Source organism: Talpa occidentalis, unplaced genomic scaffold (assembly GCF_014898055.3).
Source record: "Talpa occidentalis isolate TD23 unplaced genomic scaffold, MPIMG_talOcc4v2.1 talOcc4.9, whole genome shotgun sequence".
Classification (NCBI taxonomy): Eukaryota; Metazoa; Chordata; class Mammalia; order Eulipotyphla; family Talpidae; genus Talpa; species Talpa occidentalis.
The window spans coordinates 16,647,756-16,674,206 of record NW_023605305.1 but is presented as its reverse complement, the minus strand read 5'-3'; the positions used below and the strand labels follow the sequence as shown (position 1 = coordinate 16,674,206).

At 49.2% G+C, this 26,451-nt stretch overlaps 1 protein-coding gene across 1 annotated transcript in view; it reads right to left on the bottom strand.

The window, feature by feature from the left end:
* Window positions 1-23,682, bottom strand: part of OPRD1 (opioid receptor delta 1) — a 30,447-nt gene extending 6,765 nt beyond the window's left edge. The window contains 1 exon segment of the mRNA XM_037499223.1: window positions 23,444-23,682. Within this exon segment, the coding sequence (XP_037355120.1) occupies window positions 23,444-23,682 (239 nt within the window).
* Between the last annotated feature and the right edge of the window lie 2,769 nt (window positions 23,683-26,451).

Here is a 26,451-nt window from a genome sequence, read left to right as displayed (position 1 = left end):
AGTATCTTCTCCTTGTAGGAAATGGAAAGACTATAGGGCTTGATGTGGTGAAGGAGAAGACGGTGTGGAAGTAGCACATGTGGCAGGCCCTGGGGGAGTCCCAGCGGAGGCAGCAAATATGCCTCAGACCAGAACAATTCTGGGCACGCAACCCATACCACAGGGGTCCATGCAAGTACCCACAGAATTACCAGAATAGTGAGAGTGGGGAAAGAAGGAAGGATCAGGGGCCTCCCTGGTGATGCAAGGGTTTAAGTCTCAACACTATGAAGGTACCAGCAGTCACTGCAGCATGAGTTCGATCCCCAGCCAGGGAGCTACCCACATGTCACAGCAGACCTCTCCTGTCTCACCCCCCTGCTCCCCTCAGCAGTGTATTTCAGTAAAATATGCCTATTCTGCTCCCCACTCTGTCTCTGGTCAATTCTCTCACCCTCCCGCGCATCTGGCCTGTACCCTGGTTCTTGTATAAATAAATAAATAAATATTTTAAAAAAAAAAAAAAAGAAAGAAATGCCCTTACATCATTTTTTCAAAGATTTATTTTATTTATTTATGTATACAAGAGCTGGGTTGTAAACCAAAGGTGGGGGAAGTGTGTGAGAGGATTCAGCAGAGACAGAGTGGGGGGCAGACAGGCAGACAGACTGAAATACACTGCTGAGGGGAGCAGGGGGCCAGACAGGAGAGGTCTGCTGCGCCACATGCATTGGCTCCCTGGCCAGGGATCCAACTTGTGCTGCAGTGGCTGCCAATAGCTTCATAGTGCTGAGACTTAACCCTTGCACTACCAGGGAGGCCCTACTGAGGAATCAGTTTCTGTTATGGTATTTTGTTATGGTAATTTGAGCTGACTAAGTCCAAGTGACATAGCTGGGAAGGATGAGAAGGAATCAGCCATATGGAGAAAAGGGGACAGGGTTTTTTTTCAGTCAAAAGGAATAGCAAATGCAAAGGCCCTGTGGTAGGAAAAGAACTTGATGAACTACAGGAAAGGTCAGAAATCAAATGTGACTCACTGCAATAAGCCAGAGAGGAAGCAACAGGAGATGTAGAGGGAGAAATCAGGAGGTAGTAAAATCAAATGGAGTCTTTGAATCATAGCAGAAAATTGGATTTTGTTCTGTGTATAACAGGAAGCCACTGGTGATTTGAACCAGGGGAGTGATGTAGTTTGATTTATGTGTGTTTCTTTAAAAGATCACTCTAGGGCCTCCCCAGTGGCACAGCAGTTGAGCGCTGGGTTGCGAAGCTGCCCACAGCCTCTGCAGCGCCGGTTCAATCCCCGGCTGCTCCCCGGCCACCGGGGGAGGGTCCCACATGGCGCGCAGACCTCTCCTGCCGCCCGCTGCTCCCCTCAGCAGTGTACCTCGGTCCTTCTGCCTGCTCTGCTCCCCACTCTGGCTCTGGTGAATTCTCTCACCCTCCCGCGCTTCTGACTGTACCCAGTGCTTGTATAAATAAATAAATAAATCTTTAAAAAAAAATCACTCTAACTGCTGTATGGAGGCCAGATAGAAGGCAGAGCAAAAATTCTCTAGAAGGATTAATGATTTATTGCCCCATCCTCTAAAATCTTACTAATGGTCCCTAATTCTTTTTTTTTTTTTCCTTTTTCAAAAAGTTGTGGATATGACACTGGACACTTACACCAATACAAAAATTAACTCAAAATGGAGGAAAGAACCATAAATAACTACCAAACTCAACATTAAAAAGTAAATATCCTGATTTTAAAAATGGACAAAGGACTTGAATAGACATTTTACTAACAAGATAACAAAGCTATATATATAAAGAAACCAACACCAGTAATCATTATAGAATCACGAATCAAAACTATGACAAAATACCACTTCATACTCATTAGGACAGCTACTATAAAAAATCAGACAAGTGTGGTGAGAACGTGGAGACACTGGAACCCTTATTGGTGGGAATGTAAAATGGTACAGCCTCTGGGGAAGACAGTGTGTCAGTTCCTCAAATAAATAAAATTTAAAATACCATATGACCCAGCAATTCTACTTCTAGGTATATACCCAAGAGATTTTAAAGCAGGGTATGGAGAGATATTTGTACACTTGTGTTCACAGCAGCATTATTCACAGTAGCTAAAACATGAAAGTAACCCGAGTACCCATGGGTATTGAATAGATAAGCACAATGTGGTGTGTGTATATATATATATATATATATATATATATATATATACACAGTGGAATTTTTTTTAATTTATTTATTTCTGCATACAAGAACTGGGATACAGGCCAGAGGTGCAGGGGGGGTGAGAGGATTCACCAGAGACAGCGTGGGGAGCAGAGCAGGCAGACTGACTGAAATACACTGCTGAGTGGAGCAGTGGGCGAGACAGGAGAGGTCTGCTGCGCCAGGTGTGTAGCTCCCTGGCCAGCCAGGGATTCGAACTTGTGCTGCAGAGGCTGTGGATAGCTTCACAGTGCTGTGCTTAACCCTTTGCGCCACCAGGGATGCCCTACACAATGGAATATTATTCAGCCTTAAAAAGGAGGGAAATTCTAACACATGCTACAACATGGATGAACCGTGAGGATATTATGCTAAGTAAAATAAGATGAATACTGTATGATTCCATTTACAATAGGGAGTTAGCATAGTCAAAATCGGAGACAGAAAGTATAATGGGGGCCTCCCTAGTGACCTAAGGGTTAAGTCTCAGTGCCACCACCTCAAGGGCCCACTGTAATGTCCTGAGTTTGATCCCTGGTTAGGGAGCTGACCCACATGGTGCAGCAGACCTCTCCTGCCTTGCCTGCTGTTCCCTTCAACAGTGTATTTCAATCTGTCTGTTCTGCTCCCCACTCTGTCTCTGGTGAATTCTCTCACCCCTACCCCCTACAGCCCAGTTATTCTATGACAAAAATAATAAATAAAATCTTTTTTTAAAAAGAAAAAGAAAGTATAACAGTTGTTGCCAGGGGCCAGGAAGAGTGGAGAATGGAGATGTAGAGCTTCAGTTTTTACAAAATGAAAACTGTCGTGGGGCTAGATGGTGGGGATGGCTGTATAACAACGGGAATGTGACTATGTCACTGAACTGTACATTTAAAAATGGTTAAGATTGTCCATTTTATGTTAACTGTTTTACCACAACAAAAAGAGGTTAAGGATAATCAAGAGCTGTCACCAAGTCTACATTCCAAGTTTGGAAGTGAGTCGGAATCCTGTAGAGCCATTCCGATCTTGGCTTCTCGACATACTTAGCTGTGTGATCTTGGGTAAATTACTTTCCCTCTCTGAACCTGGTTCCTTTTTAGTACTTTCAGTATAGTCATGGTCTATGTGTGTGTGTGTGTGTGTTTTATTTTATGTTCTGAAGTCAACACATGAAAGCATGTAGCTTTCTCAGCCAGCTGGTACACAGGAATTGACAGTCCTTTTGGGGTTTTTCCCTTAATATTCATCTGTCTTTTTCTCATAGGGTTTAATCCTTACCCATTGGATCCAACCCTGGAAGTGAGGATGGTAAGTTCAGGCTGTACCTCTTGATTGTGAGATAACTTGGGAAACCCTCTGCCGTTTTTCTAAGTCAAAATCCCTTCTAGCACATTCTGAATGTGCTGGGAATTTGCTGCAAACCATTCTTCTCATTCTCAGCGAGTCTTCCTTTATACATTCAGAGCCCTAAACCCATTCCATCATCTGTCAAACTAGCCCCACTGGCAAGGAAGATCATTGCCATGTCTATTAATTTTCTTTCCATCTGTTGGAGATGGGCCATACTGTGATTAAAGCACAGCCGGAGCCGCATGACATACACACACACTCCGGGCGGGCCTTGTCAGCTGACAAGTAAATGCCTGTACGAATTTTCTCCCCTAGGCAGACCCAGTGCAGCTGGTTAGACTGGCTGACATCTTAATGCCCAGTATCCAGAAGGAGTTTCCAAGGAGGAAACTCCTCCTTGGTATAAGGCCTTGGTGGGGCCGGTCCCACAGCTCTGGATGGTAGTTTGTTTTCTTTTTTTTTTTTTAAAGATTTATTTTCATTTATTTATTTATTTGTTTGTTTATTTATTTGTTTATACAAGCACTGGGTACAGTCAGAAGCGCGGGAGGGTGAGAGAATTCACCAGAGCCAGAGCAGGGAGCAGAACAGGCAGAAGGACCCAAGTACACTGCTGAGGGGAGCAGCGGGCAGCAGGAGAGGTCTGCGCGCCATGTGGGACCCTCCCCCGGTGGCCGGGAAGCAGCCGGGGATTGAACCGGTGCTGCAGAGGCTGCGGGCAGCTTCGCAACCCAGCGCTCAACCGCTGCGCCACCGGGGAAGCCCCTAGTTTGTTTTCTTTAAGCAATGTTCTCTGAGTGTCTTTTCCTTTATGTGCCAGGGATGATGCCCAAAGCAGTAGCTGCATGATTTAACTTCACCTTCCCTGCAACCCTGAGCATTAACCTTATCCTCATTCTACAGAGGAGCTAAGTTAAGTGGTTCACCCAAAGACACGAGGAAGTGCCACTAGGAAGTGAAAGTGCAGTATCCAAACTTAGATCTGGCTCTCAGAGCCCACGCTCAGAAGCATTTTGTGCTGCACATTGCTGCTCCCGATCTGTCAGCCTCCTTATCACCTTGATGAGTTCATCAAAACTGCCCAAGGTGAGGGGCCTCCCCGGTGGCGCAGCGGTTGAGCACTGGGTTGCGAAGCTGCCTCCGCAGCACCAGTTCGATCCCCGGCCACTGGGCGAAGGTCCCACATGGCTCACAGACCTCTCCTGCCACCCGCTGCTCCCCTCAGCAGTGTATTTCGTCAATCTGCCTGTTCTGTTCCCTGCTCTGGCTCTGGTGAATTCTCTCACCCTCCCACGCTTCTGACTGTAACCAGTGCTTGTATAAATAAATAAATAAATCTAAAAAAAATAAATAAAAATAAAAATGTTTAAAAAAAAACAAAACACTGCCCAAGGTGAGGGGTCCAGCCTGGAGGCCAAGACAGAGTGGCATGAACTGGCCCAGTGGTGGGCTGGCTCCATAGCGCTCATCTGCTGTTCATGCATTCCCAGATCCTGTATAGCTGGGGATTTGGTGACAATCTGTTCACAGCCCAGGTGGAGACTTAGAAACATCAGAATAATGTCACAGGAACCATGTGACAGGGCCAGCCAGGCGAGGAAGAAGGGTCTGGCCACAAGGGAGGGGCAACCAGTATTTATGGACAAACAACTGTAAGTCAGGTGTTTCTCAGGCATGGCTCTATATACCCCTGACACCTGTGTTATGTTTGTGTTTTTTAATAGATAATAAACATTTGTTGGGCACTGATGATGTGCCAGGCACTGGGCAAGCCATATCCTGGAACTCAGTCCAGGCCAGGAACCGAGAGATGCGGTGTTGACCGGACAGGGTGGATCAGGGGCGTCAAGATTTCCAAAAGGAACCAGTCATGGACCACAGAGCTCAAATGAGCCAGCCCTCTCTCCCTAGCCTCCTCCCTACCTCCCTTCTGTGGTTAAGAGTCCCCTGAAGGATATCGGGGCCTGGCCTGTTTGCCCTGAGTCTGAAGTGACTCAGCTCTGCTAGGATGAAGGGGAATGTCAGCTCATCTATCCAAAGTAGCTCCTTTGTTTTTAAATAAACTGGGGGGTATTTTCCCCCACTAAAGCACAACAGGGCATAGGAGTCAGAGTAGGGCCAGAGACCTAAAAGCAAAGGCAATAGCGACAAAACAAGAGTGTCAATCTCAGCTTGATGGGCCTTGTAGCACCTGGGAAACAATATTGAGCAAAATGGCTTCAGCCTAGATTAAAATTCATTTGGTCCCCAACAGTGCGGCTTGCTAGAGTATTTAGAATTGATTTTATTCCCAAATGCTTTTTGAGATCTCAAAAATAACAGCTGCTCACTAGAAAATGTTCACACAATACAGAACCATCACTAAAGAAGTTTAATAACCACTAGTCATATTATAGCCATCATTACAGGTAACATGCAAACATACAAACTCCGTTTTAGAGAAACAGGAGTGGCCTGGATACCGTTACATAACCTATTTCTTTCTCTCAGAAATATAATGTGACCATCTTTCTATATCCATAGAAATAGATTAATATAATTTTTGGTGGCAGATTGTTATTCTGTCCAGAGGTCAATAATGGGTCAGAGAATAAATATTTTAGGCTTTGAGAGCCATAAGTTCTCTTCCATACTCTTTTTTTTTTTAAAGATATATTTATTTATTTATACAAGCACTGGGTACAGTCAGAAGCACGGGAGGGTGAGAGAATTCACCAGAGCCAGAGCAGGGAGCAGAGCAGGCAGAAGGACCAAAGTACACTGCTGAGGGGAGCAGCGGGTGGCAGGAGAGGTCTGCGCGCCATGTGGGACCCTCCTCCGGTGGCCGGGGAGCAGCCAGGGATCGAACCGGCGCTGCCGAGCCTGCAGGCAGCTTCGCAACCCAGCGCTCAACCGCTGCACCACCGGGGAGGCCTCATACTCTTTTTAAAAACAATCTTTTAAACCATTTCTAACTCAAAAACAGACTTCAGGCTAGATCTAGGCGCCCCAGGAATACTGAAGTTACCTAATAAATCACACATTGGAGGATATGTGGGTTGCTTCCACTTTTTTGTCTTATAAATAATGCTGTGGTGAACATCTTTGTGCACACAACTAACTGAAGCTCTTCTTGGGAAAAATTTCTAGGATCTCAGCATTAGAAGAAAACTTCACAGGGAAGGTATTCACTCTACGGCTTGCCAGACAAATGGCAACACAGTTTCTGCTTGAGTCTTTCCTGAGACAGGGAACTCACTACCTGCAGGCCTAATTCACAACCAATCCCATTGTTGGGGCAACACACCCAGCAAGCAAGTTCTCTCTCCACCCCTCTTTTCTCTCTCTCTCTCTCTCTCTCTCACCTGGAACTATTTTTTTCTGCTTCTGCTCATGGAATCACAGATTCTAAACCTACCCCTTCTCCCTCCCACAGAGATATTAGTACACACCTTATCCAGCCTTGGTAAGACCTGTGTTCGAACAACGGTGCTCAGGATGTGTTAACTTATGGCTGGTCGTTTGGCTGCCTTCTCAGGACTGTGTGGCTAGTCCTCAGGGCCCCCATCTCATTTGTCCTAGTGCATTCAGGAATGGGGTTATCTGAATAAAGATGATGCCACTTTCTTAGGTTAAGGGAGGGCACGAGATGAAGCAGGTAAATCACAATCATAGGCACACAGATGGTGCTCAGGAAAGGCTTTCTCCCTTCTCTTCAGGTAAGTGCGGCCAGATCCTTTCTCTCTGGAATCAGTGGCCTCCAATGTGGACAGACACCCCAGCTGGCAGGGCTGGCCCCTGTGGTCAGGTTTCCAGGTTCCCGGAGGGCTGTGATCCCAGATGGGATTTTCAGCTTAAGCTGTACCCTCTGTTACACATGGCCCCCAAGTTGACCTCCCCTTACCACTTCAATCATCTCCTTCTACTTTGAAACCATTCCAGAATATTCCACATTGCATCTCCACATTGTGGGCTGGGGACCCGGCAGACACTGTACCATCAAGGCTTTAATAACCTTTAATAATGAAGTGGGTTGAATGATAGTCCCTGAAAAACAAGTCTAGGTCTCAACCCCCAGTGACTGTGCTGACCTTATTTGGAATAAGGGTTTTTGTAGATGCATTTAAGTTCAGGATCTTGGGATGAGACTGTCCTGGACTATCTGGGTGGGCCCTGATTCCAATAACCAGAGTTTCCTTGTAAGAGACACACAGGGAGAAGGCCAAGTGAAGATGGAAGCAGAGATTAGAGTGATGCAGCCTCATGCCAAGGAATGTGGCCACCAGCAGCTGGACAGGGAAGGAGTTTCCCCAAGATGCTCCAGAGGAGCGCAGGCTTACAGACACTTCTTGGACTTCTGGATTCCAGAACTATGGGAGAATAAATTTCAGCTCTTTTAGGTCATCAAGTTTGTGGAAACTAACACAGTAAAGGTGCAGCACGAACGCACCTAGATGTAAGGCCCAGCTCTGCCTCTACCTAACTGCAGACCTTTGGGGTTATGGGTCCTGACCACTCTGAGCCTTATAAGGTGTCCTTATAAGAGGAGACACAGAGACACACACAGAAAGAACATGGTCAGGTGAAAACAGAGGCAAAAAATGAGTGATATGACTACAAACCCATAAGATGCCAAGGTTTGCAGGCAACACCAGAGAGAGGCAAGGAAGGGTTCCTGGCTAGAGCCCTCTGGGGAGCATGTTCCTTCTGACACCTTGATTTCAGATTTCTGGCCTCCTGAACTACAAGAGAATACACTTCTGTTGCTCTAAGCTGTGTATTTTATGGTAATCTGTTACACCAGTTTTAGGAAACTAGTACAGAGGGGTTAACCTTGCCAGCCAGGGCCTAAAACAGAGAAGCACGTCTATTAAAAGTAGGTCTGACAGCCACAGCCACAGAGTGAGGAAAGGATAGTCTTTTAATAAATAGTGCTAGGAAAACCGGAAGGCTGCATGTTAAAAAAAAAAATGAAATTGGACTACTCTCTAAATCCATCACAAAAATAAATTCCAAATGGATTTAGATGTAAGACTGGCAACAATAAAATATATAGAAGAAACCTTGGCATATGTTTCAGGATATCAATGATAAAGATGTTTTTGGAGACTCAACCTCTACGGCAAGAGAAACAAAAGCAAAAATAAACCAGTGGGATTATCTCACATTAAAAAGCTTTTACACAATGAAATAAAAAAAAATAAGTAGAATAAAAAAGCCTCCTACTGAATAGGAGAAAATAACTACACATTACATAACTGACAAGAGGTGATCCAAGATATATAAAAAACTTACACAATCAACAACCAAACAAATTAATAAATAGGCAGCAAATTTTAACAGACAAGTCACCAAAGATGATATCCAGAAAGCCAATCAATCAATAGATATATGGAAAAATGTTCATCTTTGCTTTCAATAAGAGAGATGCAGGTTAAAACCACAATGAGATCCTATCTCAACCCATGAGAATGGCACATATTAAAAAGTCCCCCAATAACAAGTGCTGAAGAGGATGTGGAAAAAGAGGGACTTTATTATTACAGTGTTGGTGGGAATGTAAACTGGTGTAGCCTGTTTGGAAAGCCAGGATGGAAAGTAATCTGGATTTACCTTAAAAAACAAAATATGTAGGGCCTCCCTGGTGGCGCAAGGCATTAAGCACAGCACTGTGAAGCTGTCCGCAGCCTCTGTAGCATGAGTTCGATCCCTGGCCAGCCAGGGAGCAACCCACATGGTGCAGCAGACCTCTCCTGTCTCCCCGCTGCTCCCCTCAGCAGTGGATTTCAGCAGATCCACCTGTTCTGTTTCCCCACTCTGTCTCTGGTGAATCCTCTCACCCCCCTGCCACACCTCTGGTCTGTACCCCAGTTCTTTTATGCAGAAATAAATAAATCTTTAAAAAAATATATAGAAACACCATATCCCCCAGTAGCCCCACCCTTGAAACTGTCAACTCAAAAAACTATATGTTCTATAATGCTTATTGCAGCACTATTTACAACGGGATCAAGGAGATGCGGTTACATCCACACCATAGAATACTATTCAGCCATAAGATGAAATGCTGCCATTTACAGAAAAATAGAAGTAAAGCAAGTCAGAATGACAAGACAAATATTGGACATGTATATAGTGAACGATTCAACATAAAAAATATTTATAAGGCCTCTCTGGTGGCGCAAGGGTTTAAGCATCGCACTATGAAGAAATCTACAGTCTCTACAGCATGAGTTCGATCCCTGGCCAGCCAGGGAAAAACCACATGGCGCAGCAGACTTCTCCTGTCTCGCCCGCTGCTCCCCTCAGCAGTGGATTTCAGTCAGCCTGCCTGTTCTGTTACCCACTCTGTCTCTGATGAATCCTCTCACCCCCTGCATCTCTGGCCTGTACCCCAATTCTTGTATGCATAAATAAATCTAAAAAAAATACTTACAAAAATTAGCAGACATTAATAAACAAAGTGACGTTCCTGAGATTAAAACGGGGGGCAGGGGGAGATAGAGTCAAGGGTTTATAACAGATGGTGCTAGAGGGGGAAAAATCACTTGTCCCAAAGGATTATAGTGGAGGATTAGTGGAGGGTGGTATAACATACTTGTGTAGCAGTGTGAACCTATACCCCAAAAACACATACCATGTTATAAATCATCACCACCTCAATAAACATAAATTAACAAAAAACCAGGAACAGGTCTGTTCCACATCCCAGCTCTCCCAACACAAGGACTTTTTTCATTAGGAACATTGAATGTTAGCACTGAAAGGAAAGATGGCTGATGAGGGTATTTATTGAGCACTTACTAGGTGCCAGTTGCCCTATTAAATAAGTGCCACTGCGTGTTCATTATCCCACTGAGTCTGCACAACCACCACAGGAAATGAATATTCTTATTCCCATTTTGCAGGTAGTAATGTCGAGGGTAGGGGTGGGGACAAGTCGCTGAAAGTCCTACCCGAGGCATGGCACAGCCTGGGTGTGACAGGGCCTGGGTTGGGCCTTGGGTCCCTCTGACTCCAGAACCCTCACTCCCAAACTCTATCCATCTTCTTCTCCCTGTATGTCAAAGTCCATTTCTTCCCCTTATCCCCCTCCTCCCCCTCTTTTCTTCCTCCTCCTTATTTTTTAACCAATGAGGAAGCCCAGGGACAGCTACAGCAGTGATCACAAAGGCTTTACCCACTGGGGAGCAAGCAGCTTCAATAAAGCTCCTGCCCGCCAGCCAGTCAGCCACGTTCCAGCTGGGGTTCCCTCTATTTGCAGACAAAGGGGTAGCTGCTCTTCCGACTGGCAAAACAAGCCCAGCTGGGCAGCAAGGACGGGAGCTGCGTCCCTGCCCACCATTTAATGCGAGTGGCGAACGGCCAGAAATTAATTAGCTGTCTCAGTTTTGGCAAAGCCTGAGAAAAGAAAGTAGTTAATTATGATGAGGCCCAGCAAGTATGTCACAGGAGAAGGTTAAGGGCTGGAACATGAAAATAAAGGGGCCCTGAATTGAATATGAGTGGAGAGGCCGTCCAGATCACAGTCAGCGATAGACAGGGCCATTCTCTTGAGCTCAGGGCTAGACTACAAGATGCTCATGGAAGCCGGGAAAGACAAGAGCTTCCCCACCGCCCCGGCTCTGCTTCTGCCTTCGCGTTCACTGGGCCAGGAGATGGAGAGCTGGGCACAGGGGCAGCCCCGAGGACACAGACCTCCTCGTGTGGTATGTCAGCCTGGGGGTCTCTGAAAACAGGATGTGTTCTTCCTACAAACACCTGCTTGGCACCTGAGTGCAGGACCCCAGGTTGAGTCTCCAGCTGTAAACAAGGGATACTCCCCCACAGCCACCCCTGCTCATCTGGGGCGAGAGGAGACATCAGTGTTTGGGAAAGTGGGTGGTCCCTACTCGGATGAGAGACGTATAGGGCACTATGGGGACACAGAGGGGAAAGAACCATTGGTTTGGGGACATCAGAGAAAGTTCATTGCAGGAACTGAGCTGAGAAGTTAAGAGGTTCCTCTAAAGGGTCTAGAGACCTGAGTTCATTCACTCTTGCTTTGTAGTTGGGAGATTTTTTTATTATAGATTCCAATTCCCCAGAGGGAATCTCATTAACAAAGTGCCAACTAGATATTTAAGAAATACTTAGTGATGCATCCTTAGAGTGAGGGATTGAGCTAGGAAAAGGATAGAAAATGAATGGGACAGAGTCCCTGCCCTCCAGGAGCAACCAGTGCAAAATGAAGCGAACACAGAAGCAGCACTTACATTCAGAAAACACTGTTTTGTGATCTATTTTTGTGTGCCTCTCCCCTCCATGTGACAGCTCTGGAAGAAGGCAGTTGATTTACGTCATTGCATTAAATCCTCACCACAACCAGTTGTGGTCAGAACAACGACTACATTTGACAAGATGTGGGGGCTGAGGGTCAGAGAGGCAGAGAAACTTGCCCAAGGTCACAGAGCCTGTAAGTTGTACTCAAGCCCGGGTGTGTGTGTCCCAGGGACGGTCAGTATTATGTGTCAACTTCACTAAGCCACACTACCTAGCCATTTAATCAAACACTAATTGGTGTTGCTGTGAAGGCACCTTGTAGCTGTGGTTGAGATCTATAATCAGTCGACTTTAAATAAAGGAGATTACCCTTGATAATGGCAACCTTTAAGAGCAAAACTTCATCCCAGAGGATGAAGAGATTCCACCTGTAGCCTGCAGCACCAACTCTCGCCTGAGTTTCTAGTCTGCCAACCTGTCGTACAAATTTCAGGCTTGCCTAGCCAGACCCTACAATCACATTAGCAGATGACGCCAAATATAACCCACTGGTGCTTTGCTCTCTCATTGCACCCTGACTGACAGACCTGAAGCCCACATTCAAGGCTTTCCTCAAGAGTCTTCTCAGCTGGAAAAGGACAATGAGAACATCCCCCCACATCGAGTTGTGCTGCAGGGGTTCAAGTGTGATGAGAGGTGGTGTGGTAACATGGAGAGAGGGCAGACTCTGTCCTCTCTGAGCCTCAGCTTCTTCATCTGTAAAACAAGCACATTAAATGATCCTTACCTCAGGGAAGTGCTGTGAAGATTAAAAGAGATGTTGCTCATAAAGTCCCCTGTGCGGAATCTTGCAATATTCCTAAAGTACATGCTCATTTTTGCTACTGTTGCGATTGGTAGAATCTTAAATTTAGAGGCTTCACCATCACCAAGAAAATGTTCTGGTACCAAAATTCCATGTAAAAACATCATTCTTGGTGACCTTGTGGAGATGCCAACCCATCCCCCATCCCAGGGACACTCGATATAATGGGCCAAGTAGGCCCAGTGCAAAGCACTTCAAACACATTCTGTCCTCTGTCTCCCACCAACCCTGTGTGTGTGAGGGGGGAAATCAACATATTCCCATTTTACTCACAGAAGAAAACTGGTCCCAAAGAGGCTATATGCTTGTCCAAGAGTGTAGAGTGGACACAACCAGCACCCAAAGCAGGATGTTAACGAAAAGCCCAGTTTCCCACCTCGAGGTCTTTGGCCATGCTGGATGGTACTTGTTACAGCGCCTTCTGCTTCACACACACCTGAGTCTCACTTTTTTTTTTTTTTTAAAAGATTTATTTATTTATTTATACAAGCACTGGGTACAGTCAGAAGTGCGGGAGGGTGAGAGAATTCACCAGAGCCAGAGCAGGGAGCAGAGCAGGCAGAAGGACCGAAGTACACTGCTGAGGGGAGCAGCGGGCGGCAGAAGAGGTCTGCGCGCCATGTGGGACCCTCCTCTGGTGGCCGGGGAGCAGCTGGGGATCGAACCGGCACTGAAGAGGCTGCGGGCAGCTTCGCAACCCAGCGCTCAACCGCTGCGCCATTGGGGAGGCCCTGAGTCTCACTTTTGTTTTATTAATAATTTATAATTTTAATAGGACCTCCCTGGTGGAGCAAGGGGTTAAGATACAACCTATGAAGCTCGCCGCAGCCACTGCAGCATAAGTTCGATACCCCGACTGGCCAGAGAGCAACCCACATGGCGCAGCAGACCTCTCCTGCCTCACCCACTGCTCCCCACAGCAGTGTATTTTGGTCGATATGCCTATTCTGTTCCCCACTCTGTCTCTGGTGAATCCTCTCACCCCCCTGCACCTCTGGCCTGTACCCCAGTTCTTATATGCATAAATAAATAAATCTTTTTAAAAATAAAACAAGTCGACAGGAGATATTTAAAAAAATAATAATAATTTATAATTTTAATAATTTTACAAATAAATTGACCTGCACCACAGCCTCTCCTAGCCCCTGGCTGTGTGGAAAAGTCGCATTTCCCCAGTAGGCATCAGAGAGGACTGCAGGTCCCACCTTTTGCACGGACACCAACTCGGGGACCCTTGGCACATGCAGGTGCTGGGAGTCAGAGGCCTCAGCCAAAGGCTGATGTTGCCATTTGCCAATGGTGTCCCTGTGCAAGTCAATTATTATCTCTGAGACTCAGAAGACTGACAGATGACAGTCCTTATCTGTCAAATGGAGGGAAGCGTGGCTCCGGCCTCACACGGTTAATAGAATCAAATGAGCTAACGTAGGTGGGTGCTCAGCCCAGAGCCGAACACTTTATTAGCACTCAGCAAAGATCGGTGGTTCTGTTTTTGAAGTTAGTCCTGTTGAGTCAAAATATCATGCTTTGGCTGAACACACTTTCATTTGGGATGACAAAGCCCAAGCAGGTAGAGGGACTGGCTACCTGCCCTCCAGGCAGCCCCCTGGCCATGTGCTGGTCTCTGCTCCCTCCCCCGGAAGGATGGAAAATCATGCAGGAGATGCAGGCACTTCAGGAGGACGAATTTTTGTAACCAAGGGAAACAGACTATCTCCATCTGTCCTGCAGGGGCAGCTGGCCTGACTGGGAGAAGCAGTTTCCCTCCTTTGGCTTAGTCCCTGCCCCTGGTTCCCAAGTGCTGGGCAACCAGCCAAAAAGCATCATGATCACCAATAATTTCCTGTTACAGGCCAGGCCTGTGCTGAGGTCATACATCATCTCCCTTCACCTTTACCCTCACTGTTACCTCTGCCTAAAATGCTTCTTCCTAGCAACAGGCCTTGTCTCCTCCTCCCTGACCTCCCCATTTACACCTGCAGCCCGCCACTCTCTCCCAGGTTTGATTTAATTGACTTCATTGCTTATGGCCTTGACCTTACAACTGTTTACTGTCTATGTTTCCCCAGAATATCACCTCCATGGGCTCAGGAACTATCTGGATCGCTGTTGCAGGCCTAGCACCTGATCCTCAGCAGGGGTTGCTGGATGTACGTCCACTTCAACCCTGCCATGTAGGTGTCTTGGTATCATTCTCATCTCACAGATGAGGCCTAGTGAGGTGAGCCTGGGTGGGGTGGTGGAGACAGCCAGCAAGAAGCAGGTATCTCTGAAAGATGTGGCTGTTGGTCCTGCCCCAGGGAACCTGGGGTCTTTGGGCCTATATGGTATCAGTGGTATCCAGCTGTGGTTGCCCTGTGGAGAAACCCATTTCTCATGCTCCCAAGTACCACTAAATTTGGTCACCTTGTAACCCCAAGGACAGGAAGAGACGCAAGGAGAGGGAGCAAAGGGTTAGGAAAGGCAAGTTCCAGTCCTACCTTGGCCATTAAGTCAGAAAACACACAAGGTCTCCAGACCTCGGCCTCCTACTTGTAGATCAGAGCTTGACAGAGGACAGGGCAGTGGTTCAGAGTGTGAGCTCTTGGGAGCCAAATGACCTGATTGCAGCTGGACTCTAGGGCTTTGGGCATAGTATAGGCTTTCTCTGAGCCCTGGGTTCCTCGTCTATAAAGTGGGGGCAGGCCTCCCTGGTGGCCTAGGGGTTAAGTCTCAGCACTATCACACCACTAGGGCCTGAGCTGGATCCCTGGCCGGCTCTTCTATGCAAAAATAAATAAAATCTTAAAAAAAAATTTATAATTTTTTTTTAAGATTTTATTTATGTATACAAGAGCTGGGGTACAGGCCAGAGGTGCGGAAGGGTGAGAGGATTCACCAGAGACAGAGCAGGGAGCAGAACAGGCAGCCGGACCGAAAGCTCTGCTGACAGGAGCAGCGGGTGAGACAGGAGAGGTCTGCCGCGCCATGTGGGTATCTTCCTGGCTGGCCGGGAATTGAACCGGTGCTGCAGAGGCTGCGGACAGCTTCACAGCGCCACACTCAACCTGCTATGCCATGGGGGATGCCCTTTAAAAATTTTTTTTAAAACAACATTTACCTTATATGGATCTATGGGGATTAAACAAGATAATACATATGCTTATAGATGTATATATGCAGAATACAGTATCGACACATAACATATACAGAACTCCTGGCACAAATAAGTATTCAATAAAGAGGATCATCATCATCCATGATTCTATGCCTTGGAAAAAGGTTACTGCCACAGGGGAGGGGAGTCAGGCCGTTTCCAATTCTCTGTGTTGTTTACTGAATGGGGTTTTTTTCACCTCACAGGGTTGTGAAGTTTGAGTTCCTTCCATTTCTCAGAAAAGATGCAGAAAGCTACAGAAGACAAGATTCTTTCCACACACACACACCCCCATCCTGGCCAGAGACAAAGCCGCTGATTTCTGCAGCTGCACCAGGAGCTATAAATCAACAGAGCACAACCCAGGCACCCCATCCCACCCCTACCCCGCGGCTGGTAATGGGGCCGCTGCAGCCTGCGTGATGGCAAATAGCTAATTTAAGCCAGGCTTTCTGCTCTGCGCCACGATTATCCCTCTTCCTGTGCATGTTATGATGATCTGGGTAGCCAATTGGATTTGGCCATCCCAGGACTCTGACATTAATGAAATCAAGGCTTGCCCTCGCTCAGCCCCCTTCCTCTCAAAGTCCAGGCATCAACAGGAGAGGAGGCTCAGGGATCAGTGACTCAGAGCTCAGCTGTAATGAGAGGAACGTAAAATCGTTTCTCATCTTGTCTCTGAACAAGCCTCCGGTGCCCCTGCCATTGTTCCTCTGCCCTATAACTTCAGTGACAGGAAGCTCACTCCGTTACACAGCGGGCCATGCCTTCCCGGAACACTTTTTTGAAATTTCCATATAGAAGTAATACAAGATGTACATAAACATTTGTGTTCAGGAAGGTTCACAGGCACTTTTAGCATGAAAATGGAAACAATATAAATCCCCCCCAAATACAGTCTTCGAAAATCTTTTTCAAAGAATAATTGCTAACACAAGAACACACAAGATCGTGTTACATGAAAAGACAGTTTACAAAACACTTCACATAAAGTAATCATTATTTCAAAACAGTGTGATCTGGGTGTCATTAACACACACACAAAAACACAGGGTCAGAAAAAGGAGATGGAAGGAAATACACCAAAATGACAAAGCTTCTCTCTTGTGGAGAGATGATGGTAATGTTTGTCTCTGCTAAAATTTCTCCATATTTCCCGAAATAAATGCCTATATCAACTTTATTGTAGAAGAAGGTTTCTAATAATGCGTTGATGAAGTTTCCCTCTAGCACCTACCCAATAATTATAGTTCCTCTGGGCCTCAATAAATGGCGATCGATCAGGTGGGTGAGAAACAAGACTCACTCCTTTTCTGAAGAGTCAGAAAAATAGAAAGCAGTTACTGAAAATTTACCAAATGCTTGGTGAGGTGCTGAAATCTTTCACATCGGCCACCTACAAGGTTAAGTCCCACTTCACAGATGAGAAAACCGAGGCTCGGAGAAGTGGCGGTGTGTGAGCCGCCTTGGCTGCTGTGTGCAGACAGCAAGCTGCCCTTCTCCCTTCCCTAACTGGACTCCCCAGCTCTCACCCCCATTCCCCTCGTGTCCTGGGGACAGCGTGGCAGAGTGGACATGCAATGGTTAGGGAGTCAGAACGACCTGGGTTTGCACCTTTCTGGGGCGAGAGGCACTTGCTCCCTCCAAACCTTCCCACCCTGGGCTGTGAATGAGAACCTGCAGCCCGCAGTGCAGGACGGGCGCGGGAGAGGCTCCTCAGTGCCCTCTGTGGCTCCTCTGACTACCCCTGGTGTGTCAGTGAGTCACACGCTCCTGCTGGACGAACCTGAGCCGGGACGTGGCAGCTCTGGGGCCAGGCCAGGAGATGCAATGGAATATCGCAGTCCCTGCTGGCTCTCACAGAGGTCGCCTGGCCCAGGCTCCTGCCTCCCTGGTAGGTGGACAGCACTCCATTTGAGAAAGGGGACAACCGAAGCCAGGGATTCAGGTCACTCAGCTCTCGCACATGGCCCAGAGCCAGCCTCTGGTTTCCCCACATTGAAGTCCTTCCCATCCAACCCACCCCCCTGAACCCCCACACTCACACCAAATCCTTCCTCTTGAATGCCCTTCTGCACAGATTGCTCCAAAGTCCTCTTCCCCTTGGCCTGCCTGAACCCAAAGCCCCTCATTTCCCAGTATGACTGCCTTAAAGTGGGACCCAAGAGCCTGTCCAGACTCAGCTGCCACTGTCCAGATTGGAACTGGTGCCTCAGCATGGCCACTGGCCCATAGCACAGCCATGCTGCAGTCCTCCTGCCCTCCTCACCACCAGAGCAACATCCTCCGCTGCTCTGGGCTGGTCCATGGAGTTCTTCTAACATTTGCACCTCAGCAGGAATTGTGGAAGGCAGAGACCATAGTGGGAGGCTTCTCCACAGCTCCTGGGCCTTGCCCAAGCTCACACACAGCAGGCGCCTGGACAGGCCTGGCAAGAACACCTGCTCACAGGCCTTTTCTGCTGTTGTGCCTGCGCCTTCTCCACCAGCACAGCCCTGGACCCTCAGGTCAGCCTCGGCGAAATTCCCTGCCCTCTGCAGCTCTCCATCATCATCCACTGCGCTTTCCTTTGCTTGTGCTTTTCCCTCTGCCTGGAATGTTCACCCCCCACCTCTCCACGGAGTCAGCCAACGACTGCTCCCCCTTCACCACTCAGCGACTCCCGAGGCCGCCCCAGCGTTAGGAAGCTGCAGTTGTCCTGGAGCTACAACTAAGCAGGATCCTAGGGGCTCAGCTGCGTCAGGACCCAGAGGCTCTGCTGAGGCTTAGCTGAGAGTCTGGGCAGTGAGGGCTGGGGCTGGGTGGGCCTGGCAGGGGCAGCAGCAGCCAAGTTACGGAGCAGGCAAGGCAGGAAACGGGAAAGGACCCAAGGTTGAAATTCAGACAATCGGGCTGCACAGCCACCCACGCTCCCCGCCTGGAGCAGCTGCAGGCTGCTAGTAACCAGCACCTGGCATGGGTTGAGGACCTACTATGTGCCAGGTGTGGTGCTACGGCCTTTATATGATGATCTCATTCAATTTTCCCAGTAACTCATTGAGAGTGCCCCTTTTTACCAAAGCAGAAATGAGGCGCAGGACGGTGAGCTATTTCCCCAAAGCCACCATGAGGCCTGGCTGAGGTGGGATAGAGACCAGGCACTGCATGACCTCCAGCTGTGACCTTTTGCACCACACTGTCACTCTCCCAGTCTAGGGGTCCTGAGGCCATGGACCCCACCAAGGGCAAGAGGGAGAGAAGAATAAGAAGCCAAGGGGGCTCATGCTGGGTTTCCAAATACAAGACAGGATTCAGAGCCCCCAGACCTGTGAAGCTGACACTGGAGCACCCCCCTCCACAGCCCCCGCACCTGGTAAGAGACAGAGAGGACAAGACCCCTCGTTCACCCTCATGGCTCCACCCCAGTCCGGCCAAACCATGCCCCCCTGTTCTATGCTGCAGTCGTAGGAGGGGAAACACCACGCTTTATAGCAGCTTCTAATCCAGTCTTTAGGGACCAAGGTGCCTATGAAGCAGGCATTATGATCCCCATTTTATAGGTGAAGAAACTGGGGTGCAGAATGGTAATCCTACTTGTTAAAGATCTTAGTAGTTGGCAGAGTCAGCACTGGTCCCAGGATAAGAGTCGGGAGACACAGTCAGGGCGAGGGAGAGGTCAGGGGGCAGAGAAGTTTGAGAGGGTCCTAGGGGGCAGCGGACAGGGGGCAGGGTCCTGAGGGGCATTGTGAACCTGCTGAAACCAGGGAGAAGTGGATGCAAGGAGATAGGGAAGGCTGTGGAACAGACAGAGGTCAGCTGGGAAAGCACTGATTCTGATCTCCTGCTCAGTTCTGGGGCAGGCAAACCAGGATGTTCTAGACCATGGAGGGGGAAGCTGGGCTGCTTCACTTAGCCCCCATATCCACTCTGCCCAATGGGGCACCAGTGGGGACTCTGAGGTGCCAGCTCTGCTAGGGACAGACACCGAGAAGGAGGGGTTCCCAAGCCTCTGCACTTTGGCCCCACAAGTCACTCCACTAGCTGCTGCACTTGCACTGCAGGAGGAGGGAGGGATGATCTCCTGGAGACCAGATGCCCCCCAAAAATCCTGCTCATGCTTCACAGAAGCCTCAGGAGCCTCAGAAGATTTGCTAAGAGCACAGTTCCCAGGGGCCTGTCTGGTGCACCGAGAAGGATGAGTGGGCTTCCCAGGCGGGTCCACGAGAGACGGGGGAGGAAGGGCCAGGTGAGGGGGAGGAGGAAATGGCAAGGGCTCCTTGATCATGATCGGGGATTCTGGGATCCCCCTGTTCTGTTTTTCAGCCCCACAACCATGTCATGCTGCCCTTCTCAGGCTCTTCCCTCAGCAATTTCCTTTGCTGTCCCCGCCTCGTCCTCAGCTCTTCAGAGGCCTCTGAATTCCCTGACCAAGTAAGACCACCATGGGCTGCCGAAGCCCCCCGTACTCCACACAGCCCTCAGCACCCCTACAATCTTAACTGTGTCGGATGACGAGCTGACGGATGTCTCTTCCTCCCACCGAAGCCCTCGCTGCTCCCTGCTCCCAAAAGGCGGAGGGTCTAAAGGGCCCAGAGGCAGCACACGTCTCATTTGATCCTCACCACCACCACGGAGGCAATGCTGTCATCCCCGCCTTAGGGGTGGAGTTGGTAACCCACACGCACGGCAAGTATGTGGTTTTGAACTTTGCTGTCTGGCTTCAAGAGTGCCTCCTGCCACGACAACACTCTGCCTTCCCAACCCAGGTGTCCTCTTCCTCTTCCCTTGCAAACCTTCCCCTGTGCTCCCTGCCATCGCCACCAAACTGCTCAAGTTCAAGACTGACAAGTAGAATTCAGTCATTGGAACATTCATCCAGTCAACCAATCAACTGACTCATTTATGGGTTGTTTAGGGAACCAGACACAGGGTCTCTTCTCACCCTGGGCTTCCCTCTCCCTGCTGCTCCTGGGGCCTTGCCAGCAGAAGCTGAGCCCTAGGTAGCTGCCCTGTCCTTAACCTCCTTCTCAGTGGGGAAGCACTAAAGTGGTGTCGATTCCCATCCATCCCTATCCCCCAAGGACAGCAGCTGAAAGTATGTGGGCCAAATAATGTATAGAATCATAGTCTTTTGGTGTCCATCATTCTCTGACGACAAGAGGAAGGACAGGATTCTGCCCCTTCCTTCCAAGCAATTCTTTGTCCCTTATCCCAGGCAGTTCTGGAAAAAGTTCTTGGCTTGCAGTCACAAAACAAGAGAGCTGGCTGTGGAACCACAGGAGAACAGGTCACTCTATCTCTCCCTCTGAGCCACAGTTTCCTCATCTGTAAAATGGGAGTGATAACGATGAGGATTCTAATGTCCCTCCCACAGGCTTATAGGTGAGGATGAAGCCATTCAGACCCAGAGATACAGCTGTCACATAGATGGTGGGCCAGGGAAATGCCTTAGTAACAAAGGAACCTACTGGGACCAGCTGTACTACTTGCAAGATACATTTGACAAGGCAATTTCAGAAAGATGGTTGGGAGCATCCCCAGCAGGGTAAGCCCAGAACCTGCTCTGAGAAGACCCGCAGAAGATAGAGGCCCTCCCCTACCTCAATGACAGCAGGAGAGCTGTGCTCCTCAGCTCACCAGCCAGACGACCCCTGGGAAGAGGCTGGATTGGAATTGAACACAGATGCTCAGCTCTCCCCAGACTTGAGCATCTTACCCTCCAGAGTGTAAGTGCTTGGGAACCTGGAGCTCTCAGAATCACAGCCACTCTCAGACCCACCTGAGGACCACCCCACTCCATTCTCCCTGTTTTAACAGGCACCAGATTCTGAAGGATCTGGAAAATTCCTCCTCTTCATTACATGGCCAGTTTCCACTTATTGAATCCAGGCACCAAGCCAACTGTATTATTTATAATCTCTCATTGACACCTTGTGAAAACCCTGTTTCTAGAACATTGATTATCACCCCATTCCACAGATGAAGAAACTGAGACTCAAAAAAGAAAGTGACTTACCCAAGTCACAGAGCTAGTGTGTGGCAGAGCTGGGATGAATTCTCGGGTTGTGACATCTGAAGACTGCACCAACCCCAAAGGCAAAATAGGGCAAATCACTGAGAAAACTGCAAAGCAAAACTCAATCCTGCCTATACATTGGGGAATTTTCCCACTGTAGCTGGTGATGAGTCATTGAAAGCAAGGAAAGTCATATGCCCACTACTCTTCCTGGGGGAGAAAAGATCCCCAGAGATCATCGATGCCAAAGCTCCCTCAACACCCACACACCCCACCCAATATTCTAGTGTGCTCTGCTCTGCTCTGCAGAGACCCCATACTCTGGAATTCATGCTTCTCAATGGAGGACCCGGGATCTATTCTTCATGTAAACTGGGGCAGAAGAGGGGTGGGGGGCACCAGGAATGGGGACCCCAATAAGATAGGCACCAGTGACTAGGCTAAGACTACAATTCACACCTTCAACCTCTGAGTCCACAGTCTGGCCTCTACCCTGTCTGGTGGCACATGGCTCAGCGAGGTTCAGGGCCATAGCCTCAGTCAACTAGCACAAAGGACCCATTTCCAACTAACAGCAAATATCAGGGCATCTTTGTGATAAGGATAGGAGTTTTCCTGCAGTCTTTTCTGTGGATAGCCGAGCTGATGGATGTCTGGGGCAAGCCTGGGGGTGTTTTAGACTCTCTGAGAAGGTCCCAGCATTGTATTCAGATACCAAAAAAGGGATTTCATGTTCTGAGGTGAGAGAACAAAATCCACTCCAGCCCAAGTGAATCACTGCCGCCTTGGGCAGGAAAAAGGACAAGCCTAGGGGAAAATGGGGGGGGAGCATTTGGCCTCTGAATCACATCCAGGCTCTTGACCCGGTGACTGCCCCGGGAAGGCAGAAAAGAGCAGGCTGCCAATACACTACACCCATTAGTGTATGTGCACACACACACACAGGCGCACACACACTCAGACACACACACACAGACACACACAGGCGCACACACACAAGTGTCCAAAGCCATTTGGGTTGCTCTCCTGCCCCTGAGGTTCTAGGGATTTGACAAAAAAACAAGCCACATTATCATGTTCTCATACAGAAAGCATCAGAAACGACAGTGTGAGACAAGTATATAATGCTGGGGCCCCCAAAAAGGATCACCACATGTGACTTGTAAGTGCCCCCCCAGCAGGGTGCACACACACACACTCCTGTCCCCCTCCTGCATTGGCAGCTCATACACAGCCATCACCCCAAAGGCCCAGGGTCTCTCAGGCACTTCAGCCCACCCCTACCAGCTTCCAGAGGACCAAACATACAAAATACACTTATTCAGTCACAAACAGAATCACACACTCAGAAACTGTGACTGACATACAAAGTGTTACCAGACTACCCCCATAGTGAGATGCCAACAGACGATCAAATGTTATTTACACACACACACACACACACACACACACACACACACACTCTGTGTGTGTGTGTGTCTCTCTCTCTCTCTCCCTCTCCTCTAGTCAGTGGACATGCCCTCCGGCTGGGCTCCGGCGCCCTCTGCAGAAAGCGCGGAGGCCCAGGAAGTCCCGGGTCCGAGGTCAGGGTCCCAAGTCCACGGTCCCCATCCTCACCCCGGGTGCCCAGCCCCGCGGCGCCAGTCCACTGCGGACTCACCGGACGATGCCGAACATGACCAGCACGTTGCCCAGCAGCCCCACGGCACACACGGCCGAGTAGAGTGCGGTGATGGCGACAGCCAGGGCGAGGGACGAGGGGCTCCGTGCGCCCGGCGGCCCCGACGCATTGGCGCCGGCGCTGGGGAAGGCGCTGGGGAAGGCGCTGGGGAAAGCGTCGGACTCGTTGGCCAGGAGCAGGGGCTGCAGCTCGGCATCCGTGGAGGAGACCGGCTCCATGGCGGCCAGATGACCAGAGCTGCGCGCCCTGGGCGCAGAGAGCCGGTGCGGTGCGAGGGCGCGAGAAGGGCAGAGGCCGCGGCCCCGACGCCGCCACGGGCTACAGCACCCTGGCCGCCCCGCTTCCTCCGCGCCTCTTTACCTGCCTCGCCGCCCGCACCGGCTCTGTCCTGCGGCCCCCGCCTGCTCTCCTCGGCAGGAGCGCTCTGAGCCAGGAGCCGCTGCGGGCTTCTCGGACGCGCCCGCCTTGCGCACCACGTGGCCCGGAGGCGGTAGCCAGTCTGCGCCCGCGACCGGGGGCGGGTGCTGCACCACGCAGGGAAGTTTCCCACTCCCGAGGGATGCTCCGCACACTCAGGTACACCCTGACCCTAGCCGGGACTCATCTCCCCACCCTTTTGACGCTTTGGAATCCCGCCTCTTGCCCCTGCTGGGAAGAGCAAAGTGACCTTGAGCAAGTCATTTAACCTCCCTCAACTTTATATTCCTCTCCTGTCAATTAGAATAATCGCACCAATTCCTTCAAAGGGTTGTGGGGAGATTAAATAGGATGATGCAAGCACTCAGTGCTGGGCACACATCCGTGCTCATAATTATAACCATCATCTTGGGGTACCAGGTACTCGTGGATCTCTGGTGCCCAGTACCAGATGGAGCGCCTGGCTTCTGGGGCTCACGTCCCAGGGGAGGAGAGAGACAGCAGTCCTAAGATCACACCGATGAAAATAGGGTTGTAGGTGGGGGGAAGGGAAGAAAAGAAGGGGTTGGTGACACGGGGTCTACAAAACCCCGAGCTCAAGACAGCTTCCCCGAGGAAATGACTCTAAGGTGAGATGGGAAGGAACTCACTTAGGAAAGAAACACAGGGAGAGCATTCCATATAAAGGAACCATATGAGCAAAGACCCTGTGGTGGTGAGGACTAGGAGGAGGCCAGGAGGAGAAGGCAGGGAGTAGGTAGGGGAAGGAGGGCATGAATTGGTGGGCAGGGTCTCAAAGACCATCTTTTTTTTTTTTTTTAAAGATTTCTTTACTTATTTATACAAGCACTGGGTACAGTCAGAAGCACGGGAGGGTGAGAGAATTCACCAGAGCCAGAGCGGGGAGCAGAGCAGGCAGAAGGACCGAAGTACACTGCAGAGGGGAGCAGCGGGCGGCAGGAGAGGTCTGTGCACCATGTGGGACCCTCGCCCAGCGCCGGGGATTGAACCGGCGCTGCAGAGGCTGTGGGCAGCTTCGCAACCCAGCACTCAACCACTGTGCCACTGGGGAGGCCCTCTAAGACCATCTTAAAGATAACTCTGGGTGCTGGAGAAGCAGATGGAAAGGGCAGGGAAGATCCCACATCCTCTCCCTAACCGAACCAGCCCATAGCCAGTGTCATTCTCTTTCTTGAGATTCTTGTCCTGCCCATAACATTCTCTCTACAAACCCTATTCTGTTCCACGCACTGTGATAAGTCCTTTATATAGACACACATCAACACTTTGGAGTGGATTCTGTAAGTGTACCCATTTTAAGATGAGACATCTAGGCTAGGTGCTAAATTATCTCATATGGTAATTATTTCTACGTGAACTTCTTACCTTCTTGGGGAGACCAGGTCTGGTTGATCCTTGCACCCATTAGAGACCGGGATTACAGCATTTGTTCAGGAAATGCTGGTTGGGTTATGAATAATGGTCCCCAGGGGGAACAGAATAACAACCTTGGGGCTTCCAAGTCCTAAGCTCTGGGGTAATGCTGTTGGCCTGTGACTGGACAAGGATCCCTCATTTATATCACCCTCTGGCTCTTAAGTCATTCATCTATTTGCAAGGCTCTTGTTCTTTCCCAGAAAGAATAAAGTCAGAATTCCTAAGTTCACCCTTCTCGCCATTCACTTTGCCTTGCTCAGCTGGAGACTCCCCACCCCAGACTTTCCCACTCAACCACCTAAAGGCTCATCACACAGATGGTTTTCACTCTGTGGTCATAGGTGCTGCCAGAACTCTTTCCCCTGTCCCAAAGGGCTTGGTACTAAGGAGACTTTTCTGGTGTCAAGGGAGAGAAATTGGGGCAAGAAGAAGGAGGGATACTTATTAGAATTTTAGCCTCCTCCTTACCCCTCTAACAAGTTGAGTTTTTTCCAACTTTGGGACATTTGCACACTCTATTTCTTCCACTTAGGGGACTCAGCCCCTTCCCAAGGTTAAATGCTATTCGTCCTTCAGTTTTCTTTTTTTTTTTTTTTTTTTTTTTTTTAAAGATTTATTTATTTATTTATACAAGCACTGGGTACAGTCAGAAGCGCGGGAGGGTGAGAGAATTCACCAGAGCCAGAGCAGGGAGCAGAGCAGGCAGAAGGACCGAAGTACACTGCTGAGGGGAGCAGCGGACGGCAGGAGAGGTCTGCGCGCCATGTGGGACCCTCCTGCGGTGGCCGGGGAGCAGCCAGGGATCGAACCAGCGCTGCAGAGGCTGCGGCCAACTTCGCAACCCTGCACTCAACCACTGCGCCACAGGGGAGGCCCCGTCCTTCAGTTTTCAACTTAAATATCACCTCCTCCATGAAACCTTTAATGACTGTCGCCCTTCCCCCATGTATAACCAACTAGACCAGTTCCCATTGTTATGTGTTCTCTTACCACCATGTATCTCTTCTTTACAGAATTTCCCACCTATTTAATTGCATAATCACTGGATTTTCATGTATCACCATTACAATAGTTGTAATGGTGCACTCTGTACCCCCAATTTAGGCAATCAATCAATGAGGGAATAGGAAACT